The sequence below is a fragment of the Anomalospiza imberbis genome, chromosome Z, assembly GCF_031753505.1.
Source record: "Anomalospiza imberbis isolate Cuckoo-Finch-1a 21T00152 chromosome Z, ASM3175350v1, whole genome shotgun sequence".
Taxonomy (NCBI): domain Eukaryota; kingdom Metazoa; phylum Chordata; class Aves; order Passeriformes; family Viduidae; genus Anomalospiza; species Anomalospiza imberbis.
Window position 1 is genome coordinate 43,021,661 of NC_089721.1, and position 19,882 is coordinate 43,041,542.

Sequence of the window (19,882 nt, forward strand, 5' to 3'; positions counted from 1 at the left end):
TCCATTCTGCTCTCCACATTTATTATCTCTAAAGTGATGGCCAGATTTTCTTTGCTTTAGCTAAATTATTTTTACCTCAGCTATCAACCAAACCAGATTTTATCTACAAGAAGCTGAAGGACTCCCTGAGCTATAGAATTGCACAGGGTGGCATCAGCAGACCATGTTGTTGAGTATTTGTAGTTTTTACCAAGAAAAAAGTAATGCCCAGTCAGTTTTTGAATTTTAATATATTTGTCTTTCAGGAGAACGCTATTTGTTTTGTTGGAGTTTTTTACTCTACTTTGATAATCAGTTTCTGTGCAAAAGTTTCTACAATTTATTTTCTTTCTAAATTACTGGGATAAATTGTTTACATTCCTCATTTCCATAGTTCATTCTGTGACTGTGGATGTTATAAAATGCTATTAACTGCTCTGTAAATTAGACTGATGAGAGAATCAACTCATTTAGGAATAAGGCTATATTACAAAGTGTTCAGTGGTGTCAAATTCCTTCCTTTCTTAATGTGCTAGTTTAAAACACAGCAGGAAAATTAAACCCACTCAAGCTACTCCATTTGTCCCACCCTCTTCTGACAGTGGAGGAAATATTATAAACTGGAGTCACACTTCAGTGAAAAATCACAATAACCACAAAAATATTAATAAAAGAGCATAGAAAAGAGTGTTTTGCATAAAAAAGGGTGTTCATCACGAACAAACAGAAACACTTCCCAAAGACAGTGCCCAACGCGGTCCTGTGCTATGCCACATGGTTTTTGGGAAAACAAAGGCAGTATAATGTCAGGGAGAGTCACAGCTCAACTTCCCACCCCTAGCACAAAAACACTTGAAGAAAAGGGACAAGACAAAACCTGGTGGGACCTAAGAGGGCTCTGAAGCAGGTCAGGGGACCCTTCTACTGGAGCAGACTCTGTGTGAGCAGGAGTGGAGACTCAGCAGTTCTGGTTGCAGCTGTGGTTGCTGTGGCTGCAGCTCAGCCGCTGCTGCTGCTTTCTTCTGTGTCTTGTAGCACCAAACCAGAAAAGATGCAAGTCAGAGGAATGGAGAAAAGACTGTGGCAGAGAGGGGCTGGCTGTGCAAGGCTGATCCCAAAACTTGCATACCTCCTTCCTTGAGCCCGTGAAAAGATGGCAACTGCCACTGCTGGCCCTGGCTCCCTCCTGAAACCATGTCCCCACCACGATATGGGTGGTACAGAACTAAACAGTGCTAGAAACTCCACCCCATTTCTCTATAACCCCTTAACTCAAAAATATTTATCATCTAAAAAAAGAAATCTCTTTCCTTTTGAACAGAATCAGGCAATATTTTGTCATGAATGTGCAAATACGACTTTACTATGCTCGTTGCAGGAAGGCTGGAACTAGATGACCTTTGAAGATCCCTTCCAACCCAAACTATTCTATGATTCTATGATCTCTTTGTGTTCAAACAGTTAAAAAGATTGCTAGGTGCATGGTCATGCCTTTTATTGAGATTGTCTCTTGGTTCAGCCTACTAGGCCAGCTTATAGGACAGGTTCATGATCAAAAGGGAGCTTATAATCTATGAATTTCAGAGCGTGCTGTAACCTGTGCTGTAGATGAGTGGAGTATTCATTTTGTATTTGTTTGGCTCTTGTAATAATTTTTCAACATAGAGTTTTTTCCAGATGAGAGTCAGTGGGGTACAATTCTAGAAATACAAACTGAAAATTACATGGTATCATTATATTTCTGTAAGAGTTAAGATACTTCCATTTTCTTCTTGAACTCAGGTCTCATTTCAAAAAGTAAATATTGCATAGATTTCTGTATCCAAGTTCTGCCTGCTCTGTGTTAGCATCCAGTTGTTAAGAGATGCCTCTGCCTGAATTAAGGTGCAAACAAGACCAAAATAAATAGTACAGATTTTATTTAATTGTTAGTGTGAGGTGAAGACAGAAATAGGAATAGCAGGAAGAGGGGGAAGACAGAGTGAGAAATTCAGCTAGAGATACCACCGTGTGGATTCCTCTGGCATCCTGCTTGTTCTTCACACTGTTGTGCTCAGTGCTGGGGGTCCCAAAGTGTTCTTCTGGAGGTACCCCTCTTTTCCAGGTCCCCACTATCCATGAGGCATAGATGCTGTTCCCACAACTTGGAATGGCATGTGTGTAAGCAGCTGTTTCCTTTCTCAGTTTGCCATGGTGGGAATTTTTGTCTGGATAGGTTACCCTGATCTGCCTCACCAGGCCTGGCATCTTGCTGTTGTTGCCATCTGCACTCTTCCCACAGTCTGCACAGTGGAATTTGTCCAATGTGCTAATTCCAAACCTTCCCATCCATTTAGGTCTGGTATTAATGCCTCCCTATTTGCCATCTGTGCTTTTCTTCCTGTTGTGGTGGCTTATTTTACAAGAACGTCCTGTTTTCACAGTGTTGGATGCAGTTCATTGTGCTCTTGAAGTCATTACACCCTGATCCCTGTAGAGGCAGAGCATATCCAGCAAAGCATACAGTGGGATTTATTAGGCCGCCAGTCAATGGCAGTTCTGCATTTGAAAGCTGGTGTGTCTGGAGTCATTGCTCAGTACCAGTTTGATACTAAATCAGGCATCAGAAGGATACACAGTATTTGGCAGCAATCTATGGTTTCTTTCTGACTCATGCAGAACTAATTTTCAGTTACACAAATTACAGAGGGAAAAGAGGGGGGGAAAACCCTCTTAAATATTGTTGATTTCTTTTGGCCATTTCTTTGATCCATGTTTTTTTATCTGAGAGGAAAGTGGTGTGTCGAATGGGAAACTCTAATATTTTATGAAACAGTGAGACTTAAAGATCTTCTTAGGCAATCAGTACTTCAGCAGAATGAAACACTGTTGCAACAGAAGGAAAAATTACACCAATTATTTACCCAGTCAGGAAAAGTTATGCGCCATAACATCAAAGGGCTTCAATTAATGAAATAATAGAGAGTGAACTGTTTTTTACCAAGCTAGAAAATGTTTATTCATCAAAATGCCACATGCCAAGAGTTGGAGACTGTATTTAAGATTATAAACACAGAGCAACACGTGTGTGACTATATGTGACTAGTTCTAGGAACAGCCATGAAATATATCCTTCAAATAATGTTTTCTGTATTACTGGGAAAATATTTTTTAAGCCTGCCTATTCCCAGCTCATGTATTTCCTTGTTTTCTGTACTTTCCCCAATTTCCAATAATTCTTCTTATTTTCATAAACTTCAGAACTCTCTCTTAATATTTTCTCTTGCATTGGTTTCTTTATTTGAAAATCTCTCAGTTGTTTTATCTAAACCAAGCAAGCATTCAAAGCAAAGATGGGTGAAATGGCAATTTTTAACATTTTTTTTCCCAGTAGTATGTATGATTAACAGTCTTCTGTATGTATCAGGCTAACTGAATCTTGAAAATTAAGTTATCTCTGTTTTATCTTTGACATGAATTACAATGAAATTGATATGTGGGGTTAGCAAGAAAGAACTGTTAGGATCTGAATCATCCCTTACTCCAACAACTTATTTATGCAAAAGGTTAGGGTAATGTGGATTAAAAAGGAAAAGTTACCTGCATGTGGGGTAACACTGCCACAGAAAAGCCTGGGAATATATAACAGAGAAGTGAGAGTTGTTCTTTCAAAGCACAGGAAGTCCACAAAGACTCAAAAGGGAAAAGTGAATTAGTAGCAGGCAGTGCATGTAATGAATGTATTAGCTGTCTTGTAGAAGTGCTCTCTTCTTACGTACTGTTTTGCTTTGTTTTATTCTTGACAGAAAGCCTGTGTAAATCTTATTTTGTGTTCAGCTCAGCTGCACCACATTTGGTGCATAACAGCCACTGCATGTCTTTGTATGTATAACCTATGAAACGGGATACAATTCTAGCCATTGTAGAAGGCTAGGAGGAAAAAATGTAGTAGTTCCTGGCTCTGAGCTGCTCTGTTAGCGATTCATGCTGAGAGCTTACCCCTAAGTTCTCCTTTTCTCTACAACCTAAGGGCTGCTGGGATTCAAGAAGGGCAATTCAGACAGGTCTGTCACATGGCATCTAAAAACACTGGAAGAAAACTTACTTTTTAACTCTGGTTGACAGTAGGCAAGATGTAGTGTCATGACATTTCACAGCATGGGGATCTTATCTATAATCATTTGGCATCTTACATCTGCCATTCTAATCCTCCATGTCTTTATATATATTAGAAACAAAAACCAATGACGAAAGCTGAGATTTATTCAGAATTTCCAGGGGAAAAATAATTTGAATTAAATAGGAAATGCATACATTAATAGAGTGTCAAAAGAAAATATTTTTTCATTACTTAGTGTCTCCAGCAGTCTTCTTCCCTTCTTTAATGACATGGAACAGTCTGTGCCTTATTACTTCTTCCATTTAATCTTGTTAATGCAGTCTGTTAAGACTCCACTTCTGCAACAGCACAGGTGTAACTCTGAGTAAGTAGGCTAGTAGGAAGACTGCTATTCTACTCCTGGAAGTCTTACTTATTTACAACAAAATGTGTGATAATCAAACCAATATAAAACCTAATGAAATTGGTGAGTTGAAATATTTTTATTCTTCACTTCCGTAACATTATGGGACATAACAGTGAAAAAGAAAGAGGGAGATATTAAACATGTTGTACAAGTCCACCCTTGAGACAACTGTACTTGGAGTTTTACTAAGATTAATTCTTCCTACTGTCTTTAAAAGATGGCAGATTAAATTGGTAAGTAGACAGCTGGTAAGTACATTTTTTCAAACAGCAACAGATGCAAATCCAAGAATATCTCCAGCTGATTTAAATGCTTTTCAAAAGATGGAGCAAAGATTTAAATAGGAATGTGCAAAAGTGAAAATCCATAGTGATAATCAAAAATATGAGAAGATATGAAGTTCAGAAAGTTTTAGGAGGGCAACATCAGAATGACTTCAGAGTCATTTCAGGTAGAAATCACTATTATTTATTTTTTATTGCTTGTGTCTCTCATAATTTTGCCTTGTAGGAGTTATTTTTTGTCTAAAGTAAGGTATTGCAAGAAAAGTGATACACAAAAGTGGATTGGAAATTGTTCCTTTGACTGTGATGGCAGCCACACAAAGTCCCATATAATGCAAGTTAGACCCTATTTTGCTGCAGTGCTCTAATCTAACAGTGCAACAGTCCTCATTTCCCTTGAAGATTTTGTGTGTAGACTTCCAGGTTTAAGTGTTACTGAAAGGGTAGGAATTTGTGGACATTCTAATGAGTCTGGGCAGATAAAGGGGGGAGGAGAGGAGGGATGCAAAGATTGTCATTGTGCTGCAACTGCAGTCCGGTAGTAAAAAGCTGGAGAAGAGGGTGCAAGAACTTGGCTGGGTGTGAGGAAATATAAGGTTGCGTGTGATCCCACAGCCTGGAAAACAGGTCTTCACCGCATGTTCCTGCAGCACCTTCCTCTGTGTTGCTCAGCTTTGTAACTGTACAGCAGAGATCTGTGCATATCTAATACAAAGAATTAACTTTAAGGTCCTTACTACTGTATGACCATTTCAGCCAGCTTTGACATGCAAAATGGACTGTAAGTATTTATCATCGTATCTGAACTCTTCTTTTGCAGAGTTCATTAGTCCATTTATTCAGAAGGGAAAAGAATGCAGACGTGGATTGTTGCATTCAGGAAACAATAGGTCAGAAATACCCAGCACACTCTGAGTAGCTTTCTGAGTAAGGAGAAGTAAGGAGGGAAGATAATATGTCCTGCTAAATGCCTGATATATTATAAAATATTTTAAGTGAAATTATGATGAACAGTTTAGCAGAGTAAATACTAAGTATAATTCTCATAGGAAATAACTTTGCATATTCTATGTATTTTCTGTATAGGCTGCTATTTTTCAGCCGAGTGCACTTTCACTGTTTTAGAGTGTTGCATAGAAGACATGGTCACCACTACTCAGTCATCTTGTCCAGCTTATATAAACACTAGCTAAAGCTGCGAGAGATTATTTGCAGAACATTGGATCTGATGAAGTCAAATATAGGATAGCTTGGGTAGTATAATATTTGGGATTAGCAGAATAATCTCTTTAGGGAAAGTGTGCAGTATCAGCGGAACCATTGCTTGTGTCTTTGAGGGAAACAGAAACTGTACCGTAATAATTCAGGATATATTATACACTTAAATCTTTCCCTATGAATAGGGCGAGTTTCTGGGCTCTTTAGAAGGCCCAGGATAAGGCCTTGATCATATAGCTAAATAACTTTAACTCACACATGGAGCCCAAATCATCAGTTTGGCAACATGTTTGTGTTGCATAATGAATTGTGTTACTGGAGTACTATCCTTTGAAGTTACACACATAATTTCCATTAATTTAATTTACTGGGGGAAAGAGTTCAATGATTAATACAGAGAAGTTCACATTGAGAGGCAATGAAAATGCTTCTGTACAGATTTACAGAGTGCTAGGTCAGCCATCAGAGTTTACTGATCCTTTGGCACTTTCTGACTTTGATGAGTGCAGACTTTCAGGGATCACATTTTGAGCCATAGATTCTGACAAGGTACCTGAGTTCTGTCTTTTGGATCTGGACAATGGGCTGTACTTTGTATCACTGCCCAGCAGAGGATACAGGCAGTTCTGCTTCTCTTCTGCTGTCATCCTTGCTGTGAACCATTCCAAAAAATCTGGGAAAGCCCTGAACACTTGTGCTTGTTATGTATTTCAGCCATTCTGTTTTATCCAAATTAAAGAAACAAACAAGCTTATAGGTAGCAATTTTTGTACCTTTGTAAGATTCCTAATCTCTCAGTGTTTCACTAAGTGCTGGGCTGACATTCGTGGCAACAAAGCATACAGTATTTTTCTGGAGTCCAGGAAATTGCATCACCAATCTTCCAATAACCCAGTGAAAATCCAGGCTTTTTGTTAATTTACAAATTTACAAAATTTTTACAAAATTACAAATTATTTTAATTAATTGAAATAATCAGGTCTGCAGAAAATAAAAAATCTTGTGATCCAAACTGTATCGTTATCTCCAACATTATACCACCAGTCTTAAACTTGGTGGGTTTTTGTTTTGTTTTTTTTTTTTTTTTTTTGTTTTTTTTGGTTTTTTTGGTGTTTTTTTTTTCTCACAACTACATTTGCTTCACAGAGAAACATCCAGTCTTGCAGAAGCTTGAAGTCCTTTGCTCCTATCTAAGTTATGATAAAATTCTAAGGGTATAACAGCCTTTCTTTTAAAAAGAATGTATCTCTTGCTCTAATAAAAGGTATTAAATTTATCTGAAAATCTCATCTGTAACCCTGGATCATCACCAATGTATCAACTTTCTGGTATTCATAAACTGTTAAATTATAGTGCTACATCCACTGTACTTATTACACTTAGGAAAGGAAAGAAACTGTATTTGAACAAAACATTTTTTCTTACTTCAGTGCTTATTAGCAGTTAAGGTTGTGGTACTGTGCTCATTTTTTCTTCTTATAATTTCATCTTCTCTGCTGAATATAAAGTCAAGTATACCATTCTTTCCAGACTTGTTCCAAAATTACTGTGTAGCAATAAGATACAAAAAGATGAGAGAATATGAACAGTTTTCAATTATCTTTAGCTGTGGAGCAGCTGTAATAATTTGAACTCATATTCAGCTATTTCAAACCATTTGACAATGTTCAGTATATGTTACTATTGCCATGGAACTCAGGAAGACATCTTCCAAAGTATGAATTTACAGTGCAGATATAAGCATATTTCTTCATATGGCTAATATGCAGCACATAATTTTACAACTTTTTTGTCACTCTACAGACATTATCACATATATTTATATGGTTTGCTCTTTTGTTTTAATAGATTTTAAATGCACACAATAAGGATGCACAGAATAACTACATAAAAACTTGCCATTAAAAGAACTTTAGGTTTTAAAATATTCTTTTTCAGTAGTCTTTGGACGTGGCAGCTACCTGCCACGACCTCCAGCAGTGGAGATGCACCGGGCAGCACTGCCCGTGTGAGGCCGGGTGGCCTCACGTGTGTGGGCACTCCAGGGGAACGGCGCCTGCCACCCTGGCAGTGCCGAGTGCTGCGGCGTGGGTTACGCAGCTGTGGTAGCTTCACACGCTGAGAGGAGATGAAGAGACGAGAGAAGGACACTTGTATGTGAGCCCAAAGAGTCTTTATTCCCCCAGGCGGGGCAGGAACAGAGTGCTTTCGGGCACGAACAAAGCGCTCTCGGGATGGGTGCAGCGACAAATGCCAGAGAAACAAAGGCTGGCAGCAGATTAAATAGGCAATGTGCGGACAGGGGTGTGAACCTGTATCGCCCAATGGGGACACACGAGAGACAGGACTGACAACCCACGGGGAGTGAACAAACCCTGACTGATGGGACCAAATAAGGAGAAAACAGGGAGACGTGAGAAGAGTGACAGGTACCTGGGGATCCAAGTGGCGGGAACTCTCGGGGTAAACAACTTGGAGCAAACCACTGTGAGGGAAAAATGGGAGAGTTCAAGGAACAAGCCTAACTAACATTAATATAACACCTGACTAAATAAACCCAAACCACAACATTTGGAGAAGGCATGCAACAGCCAGAGTTGATCTGTAAGGAGAGCTGGTATACAATTCAGTGTGAGTTGGGTTGGGTTGGGTTGCGTGTTGTTTTGCGGTTTTTTTGTTCATTTTTTTTCCCCACTGGAAAATCTTGAAAGAGGAAGGGGGGAAAGAAAACCAAATAACCTTCCAAGTGATATTGATTATAAACTAAAAGAACTTCAGCTAGGAGTGTGAGGCAGTGAAAGAAATCGGACATGACAATTGCATACAATTATGGGAAAAACCTTTTTCTGCATTAATGTACCCAATTTCTATTTTGAGCAATGATCTGTCAGATTTTTCAATATCCAAATCCTAGGGCTATTGTTTACCTTGATACTCAAGACACTTTTTTATGTCTTATGTACAGATGACATCTAATATCTCTGCCCAGTGAGACACAGAAATATACAAGAACTGCTGCTTCTTGAGATTTGCATATCTGTGCTTATGAGATGTAGGACTGGTTTATTAGAGAACCATCAGTTTTGCAGAGTCTCTGTTGCTGTAACAAATCCAGGGGCCAGAGCCACAGTCAGAGTTTAATGTGTCTCTTTCCAAAAGTGCTAAGATTTTATGAAAACATTACTTTTCTGGGTTAACTGCACAATATAGGTTTACTCTTATGGCTCTTTTGGGTTATGATTGACACCTAATGTATCTACAGACATTAATTAACATTATCTGGAATTAATTAACTTGCTGAGATATTACTAACTATATAGGTCTCTCTGCATGAGGTATGATAGAGTCTCTAAACATAAGTAGTATCCTCAGCTGTATATTTTCAGATTATTAAATGCAAACCACTTGACGTCTTTCTGAGAAGCTAGAGAGCATCTATTCCAGTAGCAAAGGGGATGCCAAGATCTCATTGCCAGCCTAACTTACCATGGAAACTTATACTGACAGTTACATGCAAGGAAAAAAGCATTTCCTGCTCACAGAGGTCAGGATAAAAAAGGCAGAGTTGGCAAGTAGATAAAAATGCTGAATGTACTTAATTTGAAATCAGTTAGGAATAGAAACATGAAAGTGAACTAGGCCAATCTACTAGCAATTTTCAAGGAACTCCAACAAAAGGATGATGGGAATTCTTGAAAGGTGAAGCAGCTTGTTTTTTTTCACTGTCAGTTCTCTGATTAGCCTTGATGCTCCCAAGTGCAATCTTTCCTGGATCTACAAATCAGAGAAAGGACTTGCTTTTCAAAGTTTTTGCCTGGCATGCTTAATTATCATGTTTTCATCAAGAAGTAAATACTGAAACCTCAAATTTTTATTAACCCTTAAACCAAAGCTACAGGTCTGTGAGATTATGATTCTGTCTTTCCCAAGTGAAGTTCTCAGATTTTAAACCAAAATTATATAAAATGTGAGCTTTGTTTTTCTCTGTTAGGCATCATATGCATGTGAGTGACAATCCCCACCAATACACACCTGACACATTAGCTGCCCTGTTGACTCTTACCTTCCTTTCAAGAGGAATTCAGAAAACTGTCTCCCATTAGAGATTCATTCCTAATTTCACCCATATAACAACTTTTTAAACCTGATTATTTTACTGCCTTTAGGATTTTAGTGTCCATGTGTTGGTGAAAAAAAATATTCATTCTATTGGTGAAAAAAAAATCAGCAGCTCAGTGTACTTTTGATTTTTCTTGCATTGCATTTGAGCTGTTATTTTGTTTGAAGATGTTTCTAATTGCCAATTTTTTATATGTAAGTGTTCATTTCAAATATTTGAGACAATTTTGGATTTGCTTCCTTGATAGAATTCCACCCTACTTTCTGTTTTCATGAAAGAATGAATTAGATTCCAGGTTGTTATCCCATCATCTGTGGATTAGAATTACTAATCATGTAGAATTAATTAATTTCCATTGTGGCATTACAATTTTTAGACTATCCCATAAAACTGGAGGTAGTTTCCTATCCTAAAGAACTTTCAACTTAAGTGTGAAGTAAGATATGAATACTGCAGAGATATGACCCTCTGGTACTGAGGAAGGATGCTACAGCTGGTGGTAGGGGGCAATCACTGTGCAGCATATATCCAAACATTATAAATGTTTTCTTAGACATTAGGGTGATAATGGTTTTGCAGGCTTTTATTGAGTGGTACATCTCAATGTGCTTACTGAAATATTGGACAAGTGGGCTCAGATTGAGGCTTGTGTGAAAAGAGGCAGGAGCTTCTTGCTCATAGTATCAGAGTACAAATGGGCAAGAAGACAAGTAAGTGGGAAGACTTTTGAAGAGGAGCTAATTAGTTTTGCTCTAATTCCTTCCTTATGTTTACTACATTGGGATTTCTCCCAATATAAGTTTTGTTCCTGTGCTGGTAAAAGTTATCATTGTGGCCACTCCACTATTGTTTGTTCATTCAATTTTTGCCCTCCATATTTAGGAAGTGGCACTTGGTCAATGCATTTTATATTTTTAAGGAGCTCAGAAGAAAGCTGCTTATTTTATAATAGCTGTAAAGAGAGTCAGATATACAGCTCCGTGACCTGTTTGTTGGTTTAATAGGTGAAGGGAGTAAGAAAAATAACATAAGATCATAGGTGGACAAAAAAACCAGAATGTGCAAAAAAGTGTAGTACCCTGTGTCAGCTACTAATACCAAGGCAGTGTGTTCAATCCCCATACAGGCCACTCATTTAAGAGTTGAACTTGAGGATTCTTGTGTGTCCCTTTCAACTCAGAATATTCTGCAATCTGTGACCTGTGATTATATCTGCAAAAGTGCTCTATGTTCATAACAATGTCTCAAGACCCTTCTGGGAATACAGTGGTTTATTTTTTTATCTGTACAATCAAGATTTCTGTTAGGAATACTGAAATTGTTCTTCTGTTCTATGAAAAAAAATTCGGGGACAGTAGCAAAATACACTTTTCCAAACTTATTCAAATGCTTTCTGTGTCCTAAGGATATTTTATCTGTGAGTTCTCTTAAGAAAAAATAATAGCATTTTCCTAGACAAACCTGCATTTACTAATTTATAGAATGGTTATTTTCAAATAAATGTTTGAATTAACTGAAGAGTCATGACTCTAAAATATTTTTTACATATTAATTGAAACACAAAGCCTTAGCATTTAGGGACTTGATCCACAAATACCAAAAATGTAGAGTTTATAATTGAGACTCATGCATGAAATTATTGTTTGCTTACAGTAAAAAGTACTGTGCTAAATGCAATCAGTGTCATAGGATCAATTCTTCTCTCTCTGTTCCTATCAGAGTTACAAATAGTATATGCAAGTCACATTAAAAGTACCTTGATATTTTTGTGGGAATTTTTTCTCTTTTCCTGCAGATTTCTTTCTATTCTCATTGTAGTTCCTGCCTTTGACATTGACATATGTCAATGAAACATAAAGCAGCACATGGTCCCAGAGCTGAGACTTTCTCCATCTGCATGACTCTCAAGCAGACCTATGAGCAGTTACTCAAAGTAGCCTCACAAACAGCAGTGCCTGGAGGCATGTGTTTAACTGTTTTTTTTAATCCCAGTGGGCATAAGGCATAGGAATTTTTGAGCAGGATCATCCTGGAAAAATTTCCAAAGAACTGCATGTGCTTCTCTCTTAAGGAGTTCCCTCTGTACAGCATGGACTAGAAGCAGTTTTAAAATTAATTGCTTGCGGAGCCTAAAGTTATGCTAGATCAGAAAGAGTATGTCAGGAAAATGAGCTCACAGTGGGGAGCTAAAGTCTCTTCAGCCATCCATATAAGTTCCTCTTGCCTCGGTCCCTTGGAATATGCTGTCCCAAGGGAATAGTTAATTGACTTTCCAAAGTAGAGGGCCTGCTAGGCTTTCACCCTGTGCAGTTTACCCTATAAGCCTCTACCCTAGATAGGAGGATAAAGGAGTAGGGTATGCAATGCACCTTTCAGTGAGAAATGTGGTGGTGGCTCGCTGGGACACGGTACTGATTTTTGGTTGTTTAGCTACAAGGTGGTGGGAGGAAGGAAGTGGTAGGAAGGAAACTTCTGGCTTCTGCTAAAAGAGACAAATTATAATCATAAGTAGAAACAGGGCATAATCCAGGCTATATGATTATATTTTCACAGTATTCACTGTGCAAGCATATTTAGTGCTTAGCTTACAATGTGCAGTCATTTTTAAGCATGGGGTTTTTTTTCCAGTTTTTTTAATCTTTTCAGCAGCCCACAAGTTTGAAATGGGATGCTCTTTTTAGTATTAGCATCTGGACAATAATCTTGTTTCCCTGTCTCAATCCATTTTAGAGTTGCATGTGTCTTATTGAAAGTACTGACAGTTACCTATCCTTGTGCTTGGACTAGCTCTACTAAAAACTTTTCTACTCAAGGATTTGATGCGTGATTTGAGTTGCAGAGAACTGCTGCTGTTCCTGCCCTGAGCATGGAGAGACAATATCTGCCAGGAGTACTCTGCAAATGTGATGCTGCTTCCAAGTAGGAGGAGAATAGCAGGGAAGCATGCATCCTACACAGAAGAACAAATGAACTAGAGAGAAAACAAGTTTAACATTTCTTCTCAATTCATCTGACTTAAATAAAGGCACAGTTTTTCCTTACATGTCTAAGTATGTGCTCTTACAGCATTATCAAAAGAAAGACACAGGATTCAAAGAAATTGAGAGAATCAAACAGTTGTGAAAAAAAAATTTGAAAGATAATGAAATATGTTTGCCTTCTCAGAATCAAATGACCATTATGTTTATTAAAGGATCTGAAGCACATCCATATTTAAACATTTTTCAGACTGTACCTGACTCTCCCAGTACCTAGCCACTGGCTACCTAAACTCCATCTGTGGGCCTTGCCTGCCGGTGACCCAGTGTTAGAACAAGCGGTTTGAAGAGAGGAAGATTAAGCAAGCTTTTACCAGCCTGTCTCTGACACAGATATTAGTATTTTCATGTCTTGAATGTAATTAGAAGAAAGTGAAAACTTCATAATCTCTACTTTGCTTTAAAAAGGGCATCAAAATACAGCCTGTATTTCTACCTCAAAAATGGAAAGTCACAAATATTTGAAGTATGCAGGAAAGGAGAATCCAGATTATTGTTTAGGACCCCTAATGACTGTCATTAGCAGTAATAATTATAAAATTAACCAGTAAAAAAACAAACTTTAAAAAAGGAATATGAGAAGAAACTTACTAATTGTGAGACATTTTTAAATGTTTGCCAAATGAAAGCACTGAGAAACAGACATACAATACAAAGTATTTTTATGTTGTTGGGGTTCAACTGGTTATCTACTCTCTATTTCTAAAGATCTCATTTTGAGAAAAAAAGTAATTAAATACAATTATATACCCAAAATATCTGTCTTGTTTTCTCTTTCAGCACAAATTGAAGTGATACCATGCAAAATTTGTGGTGATAAATCCTCTGGAATACACTATGGAGTCATCACATGTGAAGGCTGCAAGGTATGAGATCTTAATACAACATAGTCATCATCATTTGCATTAGCCTCAGGCTAATGATACGCTCTTACAAGCTTTCAAACAAATGGTGCCAAAGGCTGTAAAGCCTGCTGATGATAAAGATGCATTTCATGCCTGATTTTCTTAGTTGCTTTCCATTTTATCAACTAGTCTTTAGAGCTACCTCCTTGTTCGAAACATGAATTAATTACGTCTGGTGCAGTGTAAGTGCTGACACCAACAGAGGCTGGCAACTCTAAGTCACACCTTCTACCTTAAATCAGCTTTGAAAGAGGTAGATTTATTATCTTGTTTCCTGTACAGCCCATGTAGCATTACAGTTGGCACATTACTGCTGGTCAGCCTTTTTTAAGAGCTTACAGGTGTGACTTGGGTCCTTTTTATCTCCTTTTGCACAATCTGCCGACCAAATTGTAATCACAAAAGGAAAGAATGCCTTGCATTATGAGCAGTGTAAAAGGATTCTTTGTCTTCCTTAAAGGCATTAATGCAGGAGTAGTTGCTGGGAATTGGAGGTTAAAAAAAGGGGTGGAGAGGGGGAAATGCTTAGACTTGCTGTTTAGACATATCAACATACTATTTCAGGCATTAGTTCAAATAACACAAATCAGACCCAAGCAAAGAGAAGAAAGGCTTCGATTTTCAAATTTAAAAATTGTCAGTGATTTTATTATCTAAGGAATTACATTATTACTCATGACAAACCAGAGTTTCATACTACATATTGGTATTTCCATTTTAATTGTAAATGGGAAATTGCAAAGATAGAGAGGCAGCATTTCTGATTTCTTGTACGTGGAGACACACAAACTAGGATGTTTGAAAATGGGTGCCTATTTGCCATGTGAAATCACAAGTCTGTACCTAATGCTTTACAAAGTATTAAAACAGCTGAATTTCTGAAAATTTGAGTGCACCCATTTGCAAAAGAAATTCTTTATTGCCAGTACATTGAGAAACAATATACTGGTAAAGATTTTCAGGAACATTGGCAATTGGAAGCAGAAGAATTTGCAGTGTGTCTTTGTCTTACTGTGGCACTGGTCTAGAAATAAGCATCTTCTAATGACGAACACAAGAAACAGGGTTAAACTAATTGATCTGATATTTCAAAATTGGCACAAAAGCTACGGAAGGAAATTACTTTAAGCAAAAAAAGAGCATCTCCCCAGTACTCAGACCCCACGGACTGTCTAGGGGTATAGTCTTCTGTAGAAGTAATTAGGGTTAATGCTGGCCCTTGTGTGTGCCTCAAGAGGAGATTATATCACTGTGCTCTGTGAGTAGACTGCTTATTGAGATAGAGATTCTCTTCCACTTATAAATTTTAACCCTATTGGGTTTGTGCCAGTTTTGCTGTATCAGATCAATTAGTCTAATCTTGTTTTGTGAGCCTGTGCAAAAAAAAAAGGTGTCAGTTTTTCATGTCAGTTCCACTGGGAGGCATCCCAGCCTGTCAGAGCTCCCTGTTAAGGTAAGCACTGTTTCTGGCAGTGCAGCTCTGCTATCCATTTAAGTGCCCAGCATTTAAATAGCTATTCACTCACTCTGCATACTGGTCATTTCTGGCTCTTTTTGTCTCGGTTTGTTGGAAACCTGAAATGATTAAGAATAGAGGCCACGAGTGGAAGAAGGGGGTTGGAATCACTCCACAAAGATGCACAGATGTTGAACCAGGCACCAGGCAGCCACAGCATTTCAGGATACTGCATCCAAAAATTACAGTGCCAGTGGCGGTGCTGCAAACTTCAAGGAGCAGAAAATCCTTTAACTCATTGTTGATACATTAGCTATGCTGCAGCAGATCTGTATTCTAAGTGCTTAAGGGTCATCTGAAATACTGCTGTTGGTTTGTATGCATGTCTGCCTTATGCTGAATGTGCATGTGCAGTGGACTTGATAGACCCACTGAGTAAGTCTGACACTATTCTTACAGAAAGGGTGAAACCTGGAGATAAGTTTGCATCACATCTATCTCTGCGGCTGCTTCTTCACTAAGAAGCCTTTTATTATTTCTTGTGCCTTACCCCAAAGCAAAGCACTTTCCACCAGTGTTTTGTCATGAATTAGAAAGTAGTTCGTTCAGCGATTTCCTTTCTCAGACTGGTTGTGGGTGGTGGATGAAGTGATCTGTTCAAAGACTTGTTGTCCATGTTGGAAGTACTGGGAAATCTGTCTTTAACTCTTTAGCTCCTCAATTATGAAATACATCTTCCTTCATACAAAATGGAATTATTCCAACAATGTAGCCAAATCTATATAAAAATACCATAAATATAAAATGAAAGGATTATATCTATTTTATAAGACTACACTTAGATCATTTAGATGCAGGAGAATGAAAACATAAAATTCTCCTCAGAAAAATTAATTACCTGCTGTAAATTAATCCTCTTATGTAACCCTCGATACATAATAATATGGTCCTTTTTTCCTAAGGAGGGCAAAGATGAAACAAATTCCTCTGAGATGAGATCAACCTAAAAGGGAACAAAAAGTACTGTAGGAGAAAGCACTGTCAATGCTAAATGGTTGAGTGTGGTTTTTTAACATTACTGAATTAATTTTTTCTCTGAAACCCATAGATTCTGCTAAAATCTAAAAGTGAAAACAGAAAACCCTTCACAAGTCAAAACCACGATTGGCTATAAAGTTCAGCAAGGACATCTGCAATTAGCATCCATTTAGTCTTAAATTAAAGGCAGCTCTACCATATCAGGAAAATTTTGGTCAGCTAAGATCGGTTAAGATTCCACCAGAATTTTTCTGAGAGTTCCCCCAAAGGACATCTATTTTCTGGAAAGTATGAATAATAAAATTTAATTTATATTTTAGATACACTGTAATCACTGATAGAACAAGCTCGACCCAGTTCAAATGGGTCTGTATGCTTGATTTCAAGAACTAGCACTGGCAGTGTCTTTGGTGCAACACCATGCCAGTCACTGTTACTGACACCCCACACCACCCTCATTCAGCTCGCCGGGACCTGAGTGACAATTCATGTATAAACTGTAGCAAGTGAGCTGAGGCCTGTAGCACTGTCGCCTTGTGACTTTGTCCATTGCTCAGTATTAACATCCATCAGCCTATGCAGAGATACACTGTTTTTTTCCTGATTTTTTTATCATTTTCCTGATGAAGTCAGGTGTTGCTTTCTGGCTTCATTCCAAGGTGTTTGCAAGCCACCCCAGAAGGGCACAAGCACTTTGGGGTCACTTCTGGTGACTGGTGTAACTGCAATAATGATATTTCTGCTGGTTTACTACTCATAGCCAGTGGCCAGGCTATCCTTCAGCTTTCCCACCACAAACTGCAGCTGCTTGCATTTAAAGTTGCCAAACTGGTTAGGGGAGTTCTCTACTTTTTTTTTTTTTCCTCTGGACATGCAGATACTCCTGACCTTTTTTTTTTTTTAATTTATTTGGTATAGATCTATTTATTTTTGTTTCTCTTCACCCCCTGGTTGCATTCCTCTTGTCACCTCAGCTGCTTCATGTCCCTTCTACCAAAACAGTAAATTTTGGTGCCACTCTTGGCACCACCTCATAGCAGCTGGAAGCTCATACGGATCTAGGTGTGTATACTTCCCCTCTAGCCCTCAGATCTCTAGACAAACAGCCCATGGAAAATGCCATTACTTTGTCATGGTAGTACCTAAAGGTGTTGCTTTCTCCTTTGTGTGTTGGCTTTACTTGATACAGTCATTATATCCTAGTGCTTTTGTGAAGACTGAATTTTAATTACTTCACTCCTGAATCATATGCCTCTCCAGATCAGATCAACATTTGCCAAGTTAAAGTGAACAGCAGACTTCAGCTTCTCATGCTATGCGTACCCAGTAACAGTTACCTCTACAGTTACAGTTAGTCTCTTCATTAAAGGGAGAAATGTCAAAACAAGTACTTTGAAGTCATCTCTTACAAATGCTGACAAGTTTTTCTTCTATTAGGAGCAAGTATTAGATGATACAGGGTCATTATTGCACAATAAAAATGAATTCTGTAACATAATTTCAGTTTTAACAAAGCAGAATTATATTCTTTACAGAATAATACACAGTTCTCCTTATAATTAAATGTTCTTTAATACAATACCAACATATCTGCAGAGCCACAGCAGAAGTAGCAGTGCACTAAATAGGGGTGTGCTGTACTTTTTTGCATTCTTCTCTGTGTGTATGTGTCTGTCTGCATGCATGCTCACGCACATAAATACACTCAGGGTAATACTTGGTTTTTCCTGCTCTCTTGCCCCAAGGGATTCTTTCGGAGGAGTCAGCAGAACAATGCATCCTATTCCTGTCCAAGACAGAGAAACTGTTTAATTGACAGAACCAACAGAAATCGTTGCCAACACTGCCGACTGCAGAAATGTCTTGCCCTGGGAATGTCTCGAGATGGTAAGGAGTCAAATCTGTGCTTCACATCTAAGCCCTTTGAAACTTTTCTTCACTGCTGACTTACTTAAACTCCCTGTAGATTTCTGCAAAAAGAGGGAAGAGAAGCTCCGTGCTTTGTAATGTGTGTGCTGTGAGACGATCTTTGCCATCCAGTTAACAAAGAAGGCTATTTTCATGTAGTGGGGTGGGGAAAATCACAAAATGGAGAGCAGTATTAGTTTAGAGCAGAGGGAGTGAGAAGTGAAATATGTTATTCTAATCAAAAGCACAAAAAGCACAAAAAAAGGTCACCTCTGGAGAGATGGGTTTATATTAAGTATTACATAAAACATCAGGATTTATCTTAACATTTAATATTGATGTGTGAAAGCATCCATTTCCCTGAGATCTCTAAAGATCTGGTAGTAAGGAGACACAACTCTACACAAACTTACACCTTGCTAGCATTAGGGGTTTCTGTTTGTTTTATTCAGTGCACTTGACCAAATATTTTGCATTGGAAGAAACCCCATGTCTTTTACTTACGCATTGCCTCGCGTCCCTGTCTGGGTCTATAGAAGAATGTTTCCTAATTTGGCACTGAAAATGGATCCTATGCCAGTGGAAAGCTCCACAATCTATGCCATCTCAGGATCCTGTGCTCCTTGTAGAGCTCTGGTCCACCTTTCAGACTGTAATGTGATCAGCCAGTATCAGCAGGCTTTGAACGTGATCACACCAAAGCTGCAGGCAATGGGAGGCTTGGGCAAGGTTGCCTACAGCTGACATGCACTGGGCACTATTCCTTGTGCAGGGGGTATCCAGCTCAAAAACATATTTTATACAGTGAGAAGGTATTAGAGGGAAATGTTCTAATTTTTTTAAGCAGTTTATATTAATTTCATTTTCTTTGAAGCAATTTTCTCTCTTAAAAGGTTGACACAAAATGTATATTTTTATATTGAGTTATTGATGGGGAAGTTGCGTGAAGAAATATTTATTTCGATGATCCAGACCATCTAAACTTGTTCAAAATTTGGACCATAATAGGTCTTCTTCTACCTCAGTGTGTCTTATATCTTACTGAAGTTACTTATTTACCAGTCTTACCAACCTGGGAAGGGCCTTTAATCCATGAATTCTTTTTGGTCCTACCACCCAGTTTACTTGACACCTTAGCTCCTAATTCTTCATGGTGATTAAAGAAGTAGCATTTCAACAATTTAACAGCACATGCTTTTCCTCCTGAAAGTAGTTTCTTCCAGTGATTTAAGGTATCGCAGGGGCATTTTAATGTGACTGACAGTGCCATCTCCCCAGCCAGTAATTCAGAGACCACTGCAGAGAGACAGAATGAGTGATTCTTCCAACAGCATCACTTTGTTCTCTCATAGTTGATGTAAGCGTCTTTATGATTGTTTAGGAATAAGAATATTAAGAGCTCTTGCAAATTTAAAATAGGCTGTGTGAATT

The 19,882-nt window shown here is 38.2% G+C and overlaps 1 protein-coding gene across 2 annotated transcripts in view; it reads left to right on the forward strand.

Moving 5' to 3' along the window:
* Window positions 1–19,882, forward strand: part of RORB (RAR related orphan receptor B) — a 131,938-nt gene that overhangs the window by 83,318 nt on the left and 28,738 nt on the right. For both annotated transcript variants that reach the window (XM_068177425.1, XM_068177424.1), the window contains exons 2-3: window positions 13,925–14,010; window positions 18,289–18,430. In XM_068177425.1, coding sequence (XP_068033526.1) covers window positions 13,925–14,010; window positions 18,289–18,430 — 228 coding nt within the window. The remainder of the gene's footprint in view (window positions 1–13,924; window positions 14,011–18,288; window positions 18,431–19,882) is intronic.